A 17,819-nucleotide genomic window follows, 5' to 3' on the forward strand; every position below is an offset into this window, starting at 1 on the left:
TTTGTGTACACTTTTCAATAGACTTTCTTTCATGATCCTCTTTCTCATTTATTATATCAACTGCTACTTTGCTTGTATAATATCATCGACGTCAATTTTCTTATCGGTTCCATTTTGTTTCATACATGACATAACTTATTGAGATCTCTTCATTTGTCTCAGGTACCTGAATTTTCTTCAATCATGTTTAATTTCTTTTCTGGAGATCATACAAAACTATATTGCCTCGTTTTGACCATTATCAATATATGCTCCTTTTTCATTTACGAGGATTTATCTTTGGAACCAATCTGTCTACCACGTTGCAGGCGTGACTAGCAGTTTGATATTGTTCTTGTAGAAAATTTATTCTTATTGGAGCATTTACAGCTGGTATATGTGACTTGATCACTATATTTATATGGGTCGTGTCTGGCAACTGCTTTAGTAAGTTTTGAAATGAATTATCTTTTGGACTTCTATTTCACATTGTGTTTAGCCCGAGGATCAATGATAATTCATTTCAACTTATTTTCTTTTCTAGCTGTTTATTTTCTCCCCCTTATGTTGGAAGTACTAACTCACTTTTAGAATTCATGTATAGCCTTACTTATATTTTTCGGGGATGGCTCTGGATTCTTAAGTGTCAATAGAGATTTATATCCAACATATATTTCCAACCTCATTTGAAAACACATCTTCATTTGAAGCTCTGTGGCGGAGCAACATCCAACATTCTTAGATGAAAATGATTGGTTTCTGATCCTATACCAATGATGGGGAGAACTAGTGAATATTTATTAGCTTGATGCGAACCAGTGTTGCTCAAAATGTTTAGCACTTATCTCAGTGAATGTTCTATAGTCGTTAAAGACTTTAAGAAGTGAATTCACCAATATTATAAAAATGCATAGTGGGTGATCAGTCCACTAACATCTTCGTTATTTATGCCAATATCTTATTTTGGCTGGTGAAAACCATATTACCCTTTTATCTTATGGGTAAGCAACATATGTCAAATCATTCGGAAGAATCTTCGGGTTCTTATATGACTATGCATATGACCTTTAAGTATATATTCGCATTATTAATGAACCAAAATGGTCTAACTGATTCATGTCAAATGTAAACTTCTAGTTTACTATACATTTATCTTCATTATACTAATCTTTGTGTAGTACAATATATAAGAGGCTGTAGATATTTTCTCTAAAATACTTATACTGCTTTGAGAATTATTTCTGATTGAAATGTATATATCATTTCGTTTGCTTATTGTCTCAACATAAGTGTCTCAAAATCTCATGGATTTACTTTGAGAAAAATTCATCAATCTTAGTTTTAGTGTAAACATAATCTTCTGGATGTTTGACTTATCATAAAAAGTGAGATTCTTTAACTCTTCCCCTCGAGATGATAATACTACAGGTTTATCAATCTCGAATGTATCTCATTTTCTTAATCAACACCATATCCTACATGGGTTATGTATTTTTCGTAGATCCTTTTAACTTTTGATACTTATAAAAATACAATACCTTAAGAACTTTAAATTGCATTCTTAAGAACTTTAAATTGAATTTTTATGTGCAGTAATACTATGTACACTTCTGGAGCATCATATAGATCCTCTTTTTAAGCATTCTATAAGTTTTTACTACCTTGTATTGTACACACAATAAATTTTCTTTCATCTTCAGATGAATTCATAATTTCTTTTCTTTATTACCATGTTTATTTTCTCAACTTTAAGTGAGAGTATGAGTTCTATAAAGAAACTCTTTGGACCTTGACCTCATTTATGCTTACGTCTAAAACCACTTTTATGTTCATTTTCTTGACCAATGTTCACGTCTAAAAGGGTATAAATGTCATATTCTCTTCAGGAGAATGAATCATAATCAACTAGACGTGATTTATCAATAGATATTTTTCAATATATATGCATCATAAAAAATTTATTGAAGAAATTTTACTTTTAAACTTAACATCCAACATAGTTGGCTTTATTTACAGACTTCAGGTCTTGTAATCTTTAAATGCAAAATACAAAATGAGCTTTAGGTAATCACTTCAGGTGATAATACCTTTTTTATATATATTATTCTCCAAAACTTATGGATCTTTTAGAGTCAAGCTTTAAACTTAAAATCCTCAATATAAATGGTAATAAAATCAAAATATTTCAAATATATATAAATATGTATTAACAAAGGTGTCTTATTATATCAGAAAATAAATAAAACTTTCAGAGTAATTATTATATAGACTATATTATTACTCTCATGCTTTTTAACAAAGTTTAACCTATCAATCAATTTAATGAACAAATTTATATCACTGCCAACTTCATGCAAATTGATTTATCTAATCCAGTTTGTTAAACTTGTATATAAAGCATAAAAATACTTATCTTATAAACAGAAGTATATCAGTGATGAAAGTTTCAGCTGTTCACGTTTCTAAATTGGTTGATAACTTGTACATATCTTTCCGAGAGAATACACAATCATGAAAACTTTAAATTTTGCTCATATAAACATGGCCATTACATTAGTAAATATCAACATATAATCCAAATTCTTTTATGATATTAGACCAAAGACTAATCGACCACAAAACTAACCGATTACAAATAATTTCTTTTATGATGTTAGACCATGAATCATAAAGTATGTTTCCTTAATACCATTAAACCATGAAGCATATTAAAGTATAATAAGCAAAATTTAATTCATCAAATAACTATTAGTCTTACATATAGACAAGCGTTGATATATATATATATATCATCGTCTAAAATGACTATATATATATATATATATATTTTTTTTTTAGAATTTCGCAATTTTAAAATGAACCATTTATTATGAACTTCATGATTTAAAAACCGTTTACATTAATCATACAAGCAATAACAAGTAAATATAATGTAAACAAACATAAGGCGATGTTAATGCCAAAATATTCATCAGTGGTTCCTCCAACAAAAATAAAATACATAGCCGAAAAAATATAAATCGCACATAAAATTAAAGCTAAGCGACTCATCTCCATTGCGATTGAAAAAAACTGAAATATGGCGATTTGAAAATTTTGAGAGGAGATGAAATGTTTTGGATGAGTGAATTAAGTGAAGAATGAGTTGTATTTATAGATGAAAATACTGTTCATAGCCGTTTGAAAAAGAGAAAAATTTTGAAAATTTTTCTTTGTGACTGTTGGGGTTAAATCGAGTGCACTAAAAATCAGTCTGAAAATATCGTATTAAACGATCAATCAAATCTATTAAATTTCATAAAATTTTGATAAAAATAAAAATTATGGTGAATAAATATTTTTTGTTATGATAATAAATTATGCGACGGCTCAGCCGGTCAATGCAGAATAATAAATAAATTATACGGCTCAGCCGGTCAATGCAGAATAATAAATAAATTATACGGTGGCTCGGCCGACCAATTAGCAATAAACAAAATATAAGGTGGCTCAACCGACCAGTTAACAACATCCAGAAAATAAAGGCGGCTCGGCCGTCCAGTTAACAACAAACAGAAAATAAAGGCGGCTCGACCGTCCAGTTAACAATAAATAGAATATAAGGCGGCTCGGCCGACCAATAAATTAATTAAAATATTAATAAATAATATAGGCGGTATTCCGGCCATTATAACATAATATAAATAATAGTATAGGCGGTATACCGACCATTATAGCAGAGTATATATGATACAATAAATTTTACCGAATTGCAGAACGATCGTGCTGATAACGTGTTATGAAATAACTTATAATTTATAGTATCGAGAAATTTAAATAAGAGTAGAATTTAATATCCGTAGGAAGTAAATAACACTAATATAATGGAGAGAGTTTATTATAAGGAGGAAGAAGAAGATGTAATGATTCTTTGATTATAAACTCTTGTTCTTGTATTTGGTGTACAAAAGAGTGAGATGAGTGATGGTATTTATAGTGAACAACAATACATAAAATAACAAAGATGATGCTTAATTTGGTAAATGAATGGGTGATCATAGTGTTTGATGAGTAGATGATCATAGTGCTTGAGTTGGTAAAGGGGTGGATGATCATAGTGCTTGAGTTTGGTAAAGAAGTGGATGATCATTTCAATGCTTATCTTATAACAGTCTTCAGATTATTTAAAAACTTGTATAAAGAAAATTGCTGTCCAACCAAAAAATAAGACAGTCAAATATGTTAATATACTAATCAAACTATGCATATATCATTTCATATCTTAAACATGACTCTACTATATGTACAAGGAAGTTTTTTTAAAAAAAAATGTACAAGGAAGTTGATAATGTGTTTCGACTGAAATTAAAATGTACAAGGAAGTTGAATATGTACTAAAATGATGAAAGGAGTAAAAAAGTTGTCAAGAGAATTCAACTGCAGAATGTACAAAGACTGAAACCAATAGAAAGATACATCAAATCGTTGGAATCTTTTATCAAATGTCAAACAGTGTTTTGCTATACTTTTCCTTTATGGTTATCATCAACTTTGAGAGAAATCGGTTACCATTATCTCTCAACAAAAACTTAATCAAATAAAATCGAAAGACGTGGAAAGAGCGATTAAAAAAAAGCAAGAGATCATGACCAAACCGACACGTGGCAGTACGTGCTATTTTTGTTCTTTTTATATTACGTGGAGCTATCCCACTCCAATGTCACCCTCTTCAAAATTTATTTTCATATCAAAATCACTCACATGCTTTTGCATTAGGTTCTTGATCTTCTCTCCAAGTTCAGAGGAAAAAAACTAAAGTAAAAATGGCATACAAATCCCTAGATTCCATCACGAGGTCTGATATCAAAGCCCTAGGAATCTCCGACGATGTATCTTACAAGCTTCTCAGAAATCTACAAGATATTATCCACGGTTCCTCCGCCACGCCGCCTGAGAGGTGGATTGAGATTTCTCGGCAAATCCTTTACCCCAATCGCCCTTTCTCTTTTCACCAGATGATGTATTACGGCTGCTACAAGGATTTCGGATCCGACCCGCCCGCTTGGTTACCCGACCCGTATGGATTGTTCCTCTGTTACTCCGTTTGTTATTTAATCGGTGGTGATGGATTGGATGGTCTATTAGATAATGTCCCGCATCGTTAATGATATTGATCATTGGGCAATATATAAGTGTGTGGGCAATCCTCCACCCTTTTTGTATGTATGTATTATAGGAAGGTTGCTTCTTTAACTAACGTTGGCGGTTTGCTAGAAAGGCGTGGGAGAGAGTTCTTAGGTGATGATAACTATAAGGATCCGGTTTCGAGTTTCTCGAGTTTTCAAGAGTTCTCTGTATATCTAATCCTGAGGTAATAATAGTACTCTTAGCGATAAAAGGAATAGGAATTTAAGGAACCTTAACCAATCAACTACCAACAATTACAATTACAATTGATTTTAAATTGAAAGTCCATAATAAACACGAATCTAACAATTGATTTTCAATTTTTGATTCATACGTTTATTTGTTGCCAGATTTTTTTTTGTAATTTAAGGTAACTAAAAGTTTTCATCAATATGAAATCTCCTATATATTATTTGTGAAACATTACAACTTCTTTTTGTAGCCACATGTCATCGTTAGGATGATTCTTAGAATTATTAGAGAAATAGGTTGGTCCATCTAATTATATAATAAGTTTTTTATTAAACTACCCATAAATTCATTATTAATGTCATTTATTATTTCCTTAAATAAAAATTACGGAATTGCCTAATGTGGGTAAAGTATATATAACAATTAATAATTTTGAATAATAAAGATTTGATAAAAAAATGTATCTTCTATCAAATTTGTTTAATTTAAAACTATTAAAATATTTTTTTTTAAAACACAATAACCATATTATAAAAATTTAGATTTTTCTGTATATTTTATATTTTGAATTTTAAAAAATGACTATAAATTACTAAAACTGTTAAAAGTCTCGCATTCAAATTTTGCGATCCATAGTTTAAATTTTTTGTTATGACAAAATACAAATGATTACAAAATAATATAAGTAAAAGTCTAATTTAATTAATCATTAAGATTTAAAATATATATGTATATATCATTCTAAATTAAACTATAAACCATATTGAATAAATAAATATTTTAGTTTCAAAATTTACTTTGAATAATTTTTTTTGATAAAAGTTTTGAACTAACATTGATAATGTTTTTTAAAATTATCAACTACTAAAATTATTATTTCCACAATGAAAATTTTGTTATCAGAAATTTAAAGTTTTTGCTATTAAAAATACACATGATAAAAAAAACATATGAGTAGAAAGCATCATTTAAAAAAAAAGACATTAATATTAAAAATATACTATGTATGTTAATATCATTTAAATTTAATTACATATCCTATCAAAAATTTTTTTTAAAATGTTTGGATTAATAAAATTGATTTATACGTTCGCACCAATTTAATTATATATGTAATAGTTACTGACTTTTAATTATTCAATATATATTTATTATTTCACAATATGTAAGAACATATAATACATAAAATAATATATATATATATATATATATATATATAATGTTTATTCCGCGCAAGGCGCAGATCTTAATAACTACTATTTGTGAACAATTTCACAACAGTGAAACCAACGATAATTTAAGGTGCGACATGTCACTAGTGGCGGGCCTATATGCTCTTTTTTGTTTTGTAATTGAGGTTTCACTAGTAAATAAAAACTCTATAGCCACGGTTTTTTTCGTGGCTATGAACCAAATTTCGTAGCTATATGACCGATAAGCCACAGAATGCTACGAAAACAAAAAAAGTGGGTATACGATCGTAGCAAATTCCGGCCGTATCAAAATCATAGCAAAGAAGCCACGATTTTACCATGAAATTTTTTGTAGCTGTACCAATCTTGCTACGAAACGGAACATGGCAAATTCGTGGATATTTCAAAAAAAATTATTAAAAAAAAATTCAGAAAAAACAAAATTAATTTTTGTTTTTAAAATTATTATTATTATATATATTACACAAAATACACAGATATACACACAAATACATCGTCATCTATACGGGTACAGAGGAATATCACCGTCGGCTTCAGCACCTCCACCGCCGTAGCTTCAGCACCTCCACCGCCGTAGCTTCCGTGCTTCACCACCATCTCCGTCGCGTTTCATTCGTCACACCACCAGATCCGGCATGTCTGTTCCGTCACGATACCACCTCCAGCGCGTTTCCTCCGTCACGCCACCACCTCCGACGTGTCTGCTTCTTCTCAGATCTGTAAACAAAACAATTAGAAATAGCTTAAGAGATGCAGAGAAAGAGATTAGAAGAGGAGTGAGACACCTTGCTTCTTCACAAACGATGAAGAAAGAGGATGAAACACAGAGTCATGAAATCGGCTTGGTCTCTACGACAATGGCGACTAATGCTAACGACGGCAGGTGTGATTGGAGGTAGAGTAGGGATAGACATGGAGATGAATGGAGATTGAGCAAAGGAGATAAGTTGAGATTGAGAAAAAGAGGAGCAGAAGATGGAGTACGTGAGGAGAAGAAAGAATAATCTTAGTCAAAAACAAAGAAAGAGGAGATGAGACGATGGAGCTTGTGAGGGGAGAATGGAAGAAAAAGTTAAAACAAAACCAAATCAATCTGATCCGTTGGATCTAATATTATCAATGGTTAGGAACAGAAAATGGTGATCCACACCATTCCAAAATGAACCAATAAGAAATCAGCACTCTATTTCTTTACTAGTTTATTATTAGATTCCATAGTTTAGGATTATATTTATGTTTTTGTTGTTTATGTTTTGATTTCAATAGAATTGCAACTTAGATATATTAGAATTTGGGTTTGATAATTAAAAGTTGAAAGTTGAAAGTTTATATTTATGATTAAAGGTTTGGGGTTAAGAAAATAGGTAATGAGGTATATATTTATTGCATGAGTTTAAAATTTTAAAAGACTAAAGTGAAAATCTAAACTTGAAAAGTTCTAATAGAATTGGGGTTAGGTTTGGGTTAAGGGTAACACAACTTGATTTAATATAATTTATAAAGTTATTTAATTAGTATTGTGTTATGATACAAGGTTAATATTTTTTGATATAAGGTTAATCTGGAGTGTTAGGTTTAAGGTTTTGAGTAAATTTGAGAATAAGGTTTTAAAATTTTAGATTAGTAGTTTATGTTTAAGTTTTGGTGTTTGGATTTTATGATTTGGGTATAAAGTTTAGGGTTATAGTGTATGGTTTGGAAAATAGTGTTTGAGGTATAAATTTAAGTTTTGGAATTAATTTTTTAAAAATATTAAATTTAATGTTTTGAGGTTATAGTATGAAAATTTATGATTTTTTTTTTGTTCTAACTTTAAAAACATTAGATTTAATGTTTAGATTAGCTATTTAGGATATAAGGATTATACATAGAGTTTAGGCTTTGGGATATAGTATTGAGTTTAGATTTAAAATTTAAGATTAGATTTTTAAAAATATTGAATTTGAAATAAACTTTAAGATTTTAAGGGTATAGTATGAAAATATTAGATTTTAAGGTTTATTCTTAGAGTTTATGGGGTTAACACATATTTAGGGTATAGGGTTTCATGTAGAACACATCGGGAGACAATCCTGGGGGTAATTGGCTTCCTGGAGCATACCTGAACCCTGCGAGGAACTGTTTGAGTAATAGTGCAAAGAAAAGGTCGGACGACGTTGTGATCAGATGGCGTAACGAAGGAAGCGATGATCTTCCGGTCAACGCCATGACGCTTCTTGAGTTACGGTCACATGTTTGGTATGAAAAATTCTCATCCTTTTTGTCGAAAATGAGATTTTTTTTATATGAGACAGAATTTTCTTTTTAACTGCTAATCAAGCGAACTATTGTTTATCTGATGTGTAGGTTAACTGCACATGCTCTTAACGCTTTGGGTTTGGAGGAAGAGTCAGCAATCGCTATTGACATGCCGATGAACGTTGAGTCAGTGATCATATACCTTGCCATTGTTCTAGCTGGTCACGTTGTTGTTTCTATAGCTGATAGCTTCTCTCCCCGTGAAATATCGACGCCGCTTAAAATTTCAAAAGCAAAAGCCATATTTACTCAGGTACACTTCTCATATTCTTTGATAACCTAACAATAAAGTTGTGATTTTTGTTTTGTTTAGTGGTGAACTGTTTGTTTGGCTTTATGTATTGATTTAGCAAAAAGTTGTGGCCAAGAATATAAACGGTTGTAAGGTGTCAGTGGACTTTATGGAAAATCCACTATGGTTGAATTTAGTGTAAAGTATTTTGGCATGTAATGGTTACTGTATAAAAAAAACAAGGGTTTTTTTCAAGACTAACCTATAATTTGAAGTCAAATGCAAAACCAACCCCATTTATTTTGTCATTATTCACCCTTAAAATTTTCAAACCATCCTTATATTTTTGAATTATTTACAAAATTGCCATTATTATCTAATTATTTAATTATTTCGAAAATGTCACAAAACCTATTACACCCTAAACATTTCTTCTTATTTACAACAATGCCATCATCATCAATTTTGCAACCACCATTGAACCACCATTTTTGAGCTCATAAAAGCTCAAGAACTCAATTTATAACCTTTTGTTTCTTTTTTTAAGTCAACAATTCTTCATTTCCTCTTGTTTCCTCTACATTTCTATCTAAAAACCTCTCATAACTCTTATTTTCATAATCTCAAACTTCATATTTTCAAATTTATTCATCAGCAAATCATAAAAGATGCCTCTTTTTGCTCATTTTTGGAGTTTGGACGGTTGAAAGGGTTGGAATCGAGGTTCACACCGGAAAAAGGTAGCTGTTTACATGGTTTTCACCATTTTTTCAGTCTGTGTCGCGATGGTAGACTGTTTTATATGTCTACACCAATGTGTAGATGTACGACTCAGTCTATTTGTCAACGCACAAGTCAGTTTTGCAATTGACCTTTCGAACTTTTTTTTTGTAACGTAGACTTCTTTAGCAGTCTACGTCCTTACCTTTGACAACAAAAACAAAAATCTACGTAGACCTACCAAGACGGCTACGGAGAAGAGGTTAGTTTCACATTTGACCGAACTTTTGACTTTCTAAAGTAGACTTCACTGGAAGTCTACGAATTGTAGGCTGCCAAAGAAGTCTACTTTAGTTCAGTTTTGCATTTGACAAAAACATTGACTTCGTTGAATATGTTAGTTTTGTATTTGACTAAAATGTTTTTAAATAAATTAAATATTTTTTAAATTGTAGACTTTAAATGCAGTCTTCTCATCTTGGACAAAAAAATAGAGACTATTTTTGAAGTCTACACATTTATTTTGGTCAAATGCAAAACCAACCCATGGGTTTTGAAGTTAGACTTTACGCGAAGTCTACGAAGCTGTAGACGTGCATTTTAATCTACTCTTAGAAAGTCAAACAATGGTCAATTGCAAAACTAACTTTTTTGAAAAAAATTAAAACATGTAGACTACATATGAAATCTACCTTCGAAAGTCAAAACTTGGATGAGTTTTGGTCAATAGCAAAAACTAACATTTTTAATGTGGTAGACTGAAAAGGAAGTCTAAATGTATAAAGTCAAAACTTGGATGAGTTCTGGTCAAATAAAAAAAGTAACCCGTAAAATTTTCAATTGCAAAAACCAACCCAAAGAGTAGACCTATTTGACTGTCTACGGACATAAACTAAAATGAATGTCTACACTGTCGTAGACGGATTGAACAGTCTACGTAGGAAAATAAATTAAAACTGAATTTTTGTATTATTCATAAATGTTTTGGTAGATTTTTTTGTTCGACAGTGTGTGTTAGTTAATCCTAATGGGTTTGAGTGATTTTGAAAAGAAAAACTGTTGTAGTTATGAAATTATAATACTTTTGATTTTACAATGTAGTTAGGTGTTAACTGTAGACATATTTGCCAGTCTATGTTTGTAGTTTTATGAAACATGAATTATTTCTTTGCTAATTATGTAAACTTGTATTTTTTTTGGAGGCAGTGACTCAATTACATGCTGTATACGGAGAATGGATGGAGAGAGACTCTTAGTTGGAGTTGAGAGAATGTTCCCTGCTTATGATGGTTATACACATGGTGAACTTATGCATGTCACGAGTGATCGACAAGTGCAGAACTTGATTGAGTTATTTAATACACACTTAGTACGTCTTTATGTATCAAGCCAACGCTAAGTACACTACACATTTTTGGTTTGGATATATGTTAGAAACCAAGTGTAGACGTCTTTCTAAATCTAAGAATGTAGACTATAGTTGAAGTCTACGTCATAAATTCTATTAGAAGTATATTTGTGTATTATTCATCATATTTTTTCACTATATAGTTATTTTACAGTGTGTGTTAGTAAATTTTAATTGTTTCAGATGAATTTCAAAAGTTAATGTGTTATAATTATACACTTGAAACCTTTTGCAAAAATTTGTGATTAGTTTTACTCTTGAAGTTTCTTGAAAATTTTGTATAGATTTTCTTCTACTCACATGTGTGTTAGTTATTATTTTAGCTTATGGTGGTTTCACTTGTTTGGTTGATTAGTTCTTGTAAAATATGATATCTAACAAAAAATTAATAGTACCATATAATTGAAACACAACTAAAAGTGAATACAATTTTTATTGATTATGCATCACACTTATTTACAAATAAACATTTTATTATGAGAAAATATTACAAAGGAATTTATTTGAGTGTGTTTGATTTTTCATAATCTTGATGCCACATATAAAGTCTTGGAAAAAGTACCTGCAAAGTAAGATAAAGTTATGAGAAAAATAAAATAAAAAGAAAAATCATATTTTAGTAGACTTTTTATTAAGTCTACTTAAGGTTTATTGTTTAGTAAACTTTAGTTGAAGTCTACACCAACCAAAAAATTTCAGATCCAAAATTGAACATTTAGAAATTTGAAAATATTTTGTTCTGAAAGATATTTGAAAATATTTTTTATCAACCTTCTATCAAAGCAAAAACAGAAAATATGAATCTATAAATTTAGTTCAACATAAACACAAAAATATCTCTATAATAAATAAATGTAAATGTTACATTTTTAGGAAGATGATTTGAAAATTTTAGAAGAGAATACTTGCAAAATAAAATAAATTTATGAGAAATAAGATAAAATTAAAATAATATTTGAGTAAACTTCTAATGAAATCTACTTAAAAATCAAGGCTACTAGACTTCAAGTGAAGTCTACCAGCCCTGACTTTTAGGTAGACTTCATCTGAAGTCTACCATATCAAAAAAAAATCTACATCTGAAAAATATATACATTAAAAATATCAAATAAGTTTAAATCTAATTTTTTAGAAAATGTAATTTATATGAAAATAGTAATAAATTAAAGACATGTAGTTTGAACATGTAACTTTATCTAAATATAATTACAATAAGAAATATTTAAAATCTATAAATGTAAATCTTACATTTTTGGGAAGATGAGAAAACAGCCATAAAACAAAATACCTATAAAATAAGATAAGTATTAAAAAATCATAGAAACAAAATTAAAGTCATATTTTTGTAGACTTTCAATGAAGTCTGCTTTTCATATCAAGTCTACTAGCTTTACTTTATAAGCAGACTTCATTAGAAGTCTAAACTGTCAGATGATTTTTAGATCTGAAAAATCTATACATTTTGATTATAATTAGTATAAAAGTAAATGCACAGGTTTGATCTATTACTTTATTTGATTATAAACTTATAAATACACATTTAAAATCTATAGATCTAAACTTACATTTTAGAAGAGGAGATGAAAACCATGAATGGTAATACCTACAAAAAAGATAATATGTGAGAAAGAAATAACATAAACATACACTCTCAAAGATACCATCAAATCCAACTACATTTCCCACACAATCCCTTTTTGCAAATATGGATCATCTTTTCTGGAGAGTCTTTCCGCAGTTAGATGATCATCAGTTCGCATGGATACTATGGTATATCTGGAAAGGAAGGAATAGTAAGGTTTTTAGTAATCTGGATATTGATCCTAGGGATACGCTCAAATTGGCGGAAACAGAATCAACCCTTTGGGCTGAAGCCCAACTAGTGAATGAACAGAGAATGGTCCCACAGGAAGAGATTAGGTCTTCACTGTTAAATCCAGGACGATGGTGTTTCACAGATGGTTCCTGGAAAGAGAAAGATACTTTCTCCGGCCAGGGTTGGCACAGCACTTTAGAAGGCTTCGCTGGGTTGCTGGGGGCGAGGAATGTTCGGGCTAGCCTTTCTCCTCTACATGCGGAGATGGAAGCACTACTATGGGCTATGGAATGTATGAGGAATTTACGTCAATCTCAGGTTACGTTTGCAACGGATTGTTCTCAATTGGTGAAGATGGTTTCGGAACCAGAAGAGTGGCCAGCGTTTGCAAGTTATTTGGAAGACATCAAAAGTCTGAGAGCAAGTTTCCTACAATCAGAGATCGTCCATGTACCAAGAGCGCAGAATACAAAGGCGGATAGCCTAGCACGCAGTGTTAGGATTCAGCCGTCTTTCGTCGTTCACATGGATCAATATCTTCCGGCTTGGTTTACAGAGTCTATATGAGTCTGTAAAGTTGACGACAAAAAAAAAAAAAAGAAGTCTATAGATCAAAAACTTACATTTTTAAAAGAGAAGATGAAACCATGAATCATAATACCTAAAATGACAAGATAACATTGTGAGAAAAACATGATAGAATTTTAGAGAGAAGGGAGAGAGAGTTTTAGAGAGAAGTGAGAGAGTTTTAAAAACTTGTATTGCAGCCATTTTAGAGAGAGATTGTGAAAATTTCATTTATATATGGAGACAAAAATGTAACTAGGTTAAAAGTTGTCGACATTGTAGACTTCTTTTGAAGTCTACTAAAATTAAAAATTTAGAGTAGATTTTATTGTAACGTAGTAGACCTTGTTGGAAGTCTACAATGATAATTTCATTATTGTTGTTTATATCATTATTGTTTTAATATTTTTAACATAAAATTTACTGAACTTTAATTGTTTTTATTTTTTAATAGTTATAGTATATTATTTCACATTTTTTATTCTTATAACTCAATTTAATTTGAAATAATAAATTTTTGTTAACAAAATTTAAAAATGTAGACTGAAAAAGACGTCTCTAACAATATAGACTTTATTGTAGATCTACGAAACCCTAAACCACAAATCTCAAACCCTAAAGTTTTTTTATGATAAAAAAGTCTTAATGATTGTATCAAATATCAAAATAATACAAAATATAAACTACTAAACATTAATATACAAATTTAAGTCAGTAAAACAAGAAAAAAAATCTAAATCTATAATCTAACCCTAAAAATCTACCACTAGAATACATAACATGTTAGCACATATTGTTTCTAAACCATGAACATTATCTAACACATGGTTACCACATTAATATATATTCTTTAAAATTGTTCAATTATATACAAATTTAATTTATTTACTTCATATTAACATTATATTGATGATTAATTAAAAACATCACAACAATTATTTTTATACATTTTTAAAATTAAATTATTATATCAATCTACGATGTAGAGTACAGAATAAGTCTACATGGTAGACATCTTAAGAGGTCTACATGTATGTAGACTTCTTTCTATTACGTGTAGTGTAGACTTACGAAGAACGAAAGTGTAAAATACATTTATGTTTTTTGGTTGGTCACAATGGTTAAATAGTATTTTTATCATTTTTTTAGGTTGGTTTTGCATTTGACTGAAATTGGGATACACTTTTAGATTTGACTTGAATTTTTGAGTTGGTTTTAGCAATTCTCCCAAAAAACAATCATATCTATTCATGTAAATTATTGGAAAAGCAGATGTGACATTTTTTTTCTTTATTTTTCATTGTGTTTATCTTGTTTCCAGGATGAGATCATTCGTGGTGATAAAAGTATTCCCCTTTATAGGTGAAGTTTTTACAATCCAGCAGGCCTGATTTTTTTTTCTTTAAGAAGCCGTGCTGTAGAATTGTTCTCACGTGATCTATTTGACTCTGCAGAAGAGACGTTGATGCAGAAGCACCCTTGGCAATTGTTATTCCAGCGAGAGGCTCATTCGTCAGAATGAACCTCCGTGAGAATGATTTGTCTTGGAACGAGTTTTTGGGAAAGGCAGGAAATATGAGGTACGCTCAGTGTATACAATATACTGTCCAGCTTCCACTTATAAACTGAAAAACAACAGCAACGTTTTCTTGAAAGGGGTGGAATTTTAGATAGTCATTTGGGTAAAATCTTAAATTTCACCTGATAATAATAGGGCCAGTAGATAAGTTGTGATACTTGTTTAGTGTCATAAAACGAATAAACATATTTTGTTACTGTTCTTTCAGAGGCGTGGAATATATTGCTGTAGAGAAACCAGCAGGAGCCTATTACATGATACAGAAAATGTGAAATAAAAAAATCATAGTAGAACACGAGGCTTGTAGCGCAAGAAAGAGTGAGATCGTAGCTCCCTTGCTCAGACATCGACGGTGATTCCGGCTTACGTTGACAAGGACGTGGTTTCTCCGGTGACTTGCGGAACATGGCCGTGTGGATTGGCACTGGTGGTGATCAAGACATGCAACGGATCGCCATCAAACGTGCGATGGTTTGTGATGAACGGTGGCTCCTGTTTGCTCGTCACGTCTCGGGTTTGAAGTGGTAATACTAAAGGCGGCTGATCTCTCGATACAACAGGCTCTGTACTTCGTTAGGTTTTAGAAGGGACTATACACAACATGTATATATAGCTCGGCTCATTAATGGTTTGGTTCAATCAAAATAAATTATAAATAAAACCAAACCATGAGGTACTAAACCGAAACCAGGGTCGATGCCCTTAATTAAGCCCCATCACATCATCCTTTTGCTCTTCCTCGTTTATCGCTTCTTTTTATTTAACTAGGAGTTAATCCGCGCTACGCGCGGAACTATTTTTATTTTCAAATGTTAACTATATAGTTATTTTTTTGAACGTTGTATTCTGAACAACAACAAATTCTGAATTGTATGTTTGTGTGAATACATATTTCCTTAGAAAAAATTAGAAAACTATACATTTTTGAGATAGATGTTTGATATAGTTTTCTTTTCTCATATTGTATATTTATTTTTTATTTTTTATATTGTAAGGCAATTCCCTCAAATAGATCTTTTAAGTCTTTGTCACAAAATAGCATTCAATAAGAAAAATGACCAAAATAGCCCATTTTATTTTGAAAAATTTAATTTTTATTTTTAAAAATTTGAAACTCTATCCTCAAAACTCCACCCCTTAACTCTAAGCCATAAGTCTATGTTAGTTAACCATAGGGTATAAATGTATTTTTACTCTTTAATAAGACTTATTTTGGTCATTTTTCTCATTTATAGCTATTTTGTAACAAAAACTTAAAAATGGCTATCCTAGAGAATTTTTCAATATTGTATATTTATTTATTCTAATTTTCTTGCTTTTATATCAAATGATAATATTACGATAGATGTTTAATGTAATATTTATATTTCTTATATTGTATATTTGCTTATTATTTATTTAAATATACATTATTCTATTTAACTATATATTTTCAGATAAATGTTTAATTAGTTTTTTCATTTTTTATATTGTATATTTACTTACTGTTTATCTTTTCTAATTTTTTATATTTACTTATTCTAATTTTCTTGCTTTTATATCAATGATAATATTACGATATATATTTAATGTAATGTTTTTATTTCTTATATATTATATTTACTTATTATTTATTCTTTCTTATATTTTATATTTACTTATTATAATATTTAAAATTTATATTTACTTATTGTATTTTTAAATAATTAAAATGTAAAACAATACATTTTTCAGATAGATGTTTAATGTAGTTTTTGCATTTCTTAATTGTATTTTACCTATTTTTTATTTTTCTTATATTGTATATTTACTTATTCTATTTTTTTACTTTTATATCAAATGGTAATATTATTTATAAATGTTTAATGTATATTTCTTATATTGTATATTTACTTATAATTTATTTTACTGTATGTTTCTCAGATTTGTTTTTATTTTGCTTATATAGTATATTTACTTATTCTAATATTACGATAGATGTTTAATATAATATTTCTATTTATTATATTGTATATTTACTTATTATTTATTTTACTATACATTTTTTGAGAGAAATTTTTAATTTAGTTTTTTTTTTAATTTAGTTTCTTTTAATTTATTAATTGTATTTTACCTATTGTTTATTTTTATTATATTGTATATTTACTTATTCTAATTTCTATGCTTTTATATCAAACGATAATATTATAATAGATGTTTCATGTAAAATTTATATTTATTATATTGTATGCTTAGTTTTCTTATATTATATATTTACTTATAAAATTATATGGAAGTTATAAAAATGTAAAACTCTACATTTTTCAAATAGATGTTTAATGTAGTTATTTCGTTTCTTATATTGTATATTTATTTATTTTATTGTATATTTACTTATCTAACTGTTTTTCTTTTAAATCAAATTATAATATTATGATATATGTTTAATGTAATATTTTTATTTCTTATATTTTATATTTACTTATTATTTATTTTATTATAGATTTTTTAGATAGATGTCTAATGTATTTTTTGTATTTCTTATATTGTATATTTACTTACTATTCATTTTTCTTATATTTTATATTTTGTTATTCTAATATTATAAAATATGTGTAATCTAATATTTTTATGTTGGATATTTAGTTATTATTTAGTTTAATTTAGTTTTTCCATTTTTTATATTGTAT

The 17,819-nt window shown here is 29.1% G+C and overlaps 2 protein-coding genes across 2 annotated transcripts; both read left to right on the forward strand.

The window, feature by feature from the left end:
* The first annotated feature begins 4,578 nt into the window (after positions 1-4,578).
* LOC106378517 (probable acyl-activating enzyme 17, peroxisomal) lies at positions 4,579-5,703 on the forward strand. Its single transcript, XM_013818632.3, has 2 exons — positions 4,579-5,035; positions 5,195-5,703. Exons 1-2 carry the CDS (start codon positions 4,782-4,784, stop codon positions 5,331-5,333), a joined length of 393 nt encoding a protein of 130 aa, XP_013674086.1. The 5' UTR covers positions 4,579-4,781; the 3' UTR covers positions 5,334-5,703.
* A 2,880-nt stretch (positions 5,704-8,583) lies between these two features.
* Positions 8,584-15,857, forward strand: LOC106381901 (probable acyl-activating enzyme 17, peroxisomal). Its single transcript, XM_013821842.3, has 5 exons — positions 8,584-8,789; positions 8,898-9,102; positions 14,914-14,954; positions 15,047-15,172; positions 15,380-15,857. Exons 1-5 carry the CDS (start codon positions 8,758-8,760, stop codon positions 15,441-15,443), a joined length of 468 nt encoding a protein of 155 aa, XP_013677296.1. The 5' UTR covers positions 8,584-8,757; the 3' UTR covers positions 15,444-15,857.
* Positions 15,858-17,819: the final 1,962 nt, after the last annotated feature.

Source organism: Brassica napus, chromosome C1 (assembly GCF_020379485.1).
Source record: "Brassica napus cultivar Da-Ae chromosome C1, Da-Ae, whole genome shotgun sequence".
In the NCBI taxonomy this organism is placed as follows: domain Eukaryota; kingdom Viridiplantae; phylum Streptophyta; class Magnoliopsida; order Brassicales; family Brassicaceae; genus Brassica; species Brassica napus.

Bases quoted from the DNA above. Each gene is read 5' to 3' on its own strand.
- LOC106381901 (XM_013821842.3), top strand. From the start codon at position 8,758: ATGACGCTTCTTGAGTTACGGTCACATGTTTG. The intron at 14,955-15,046 runs GTGAAGTTTTTA...TTGACTCTGCAG, and splicing joins AAAAGTATTCCCCTTTATAG to AAGAGACGTTGATGCAGAAG. The intron at 15,173-15,379 runs GTACGCTCAGTG...CTGTTCTTTCAG, and splicing joins GGAAAGGCAGGAAATATGAG to AGGCGTGGAATATATTGCTG.
- LOC106378517 (XM_013818632.3), top strand. From the start codon at position 4,782: ATGGCATACAAATCCCTAGATTCCATCACGAGGTCTGATATCAAAGCC. The intron at 5,036-5,194 runs GTATGGATTGTT...TATGTATTATAG, and splicing joins CCCGCTTGGTTACCCGACCC to GAAGGTTGCTTCTTTAACTA.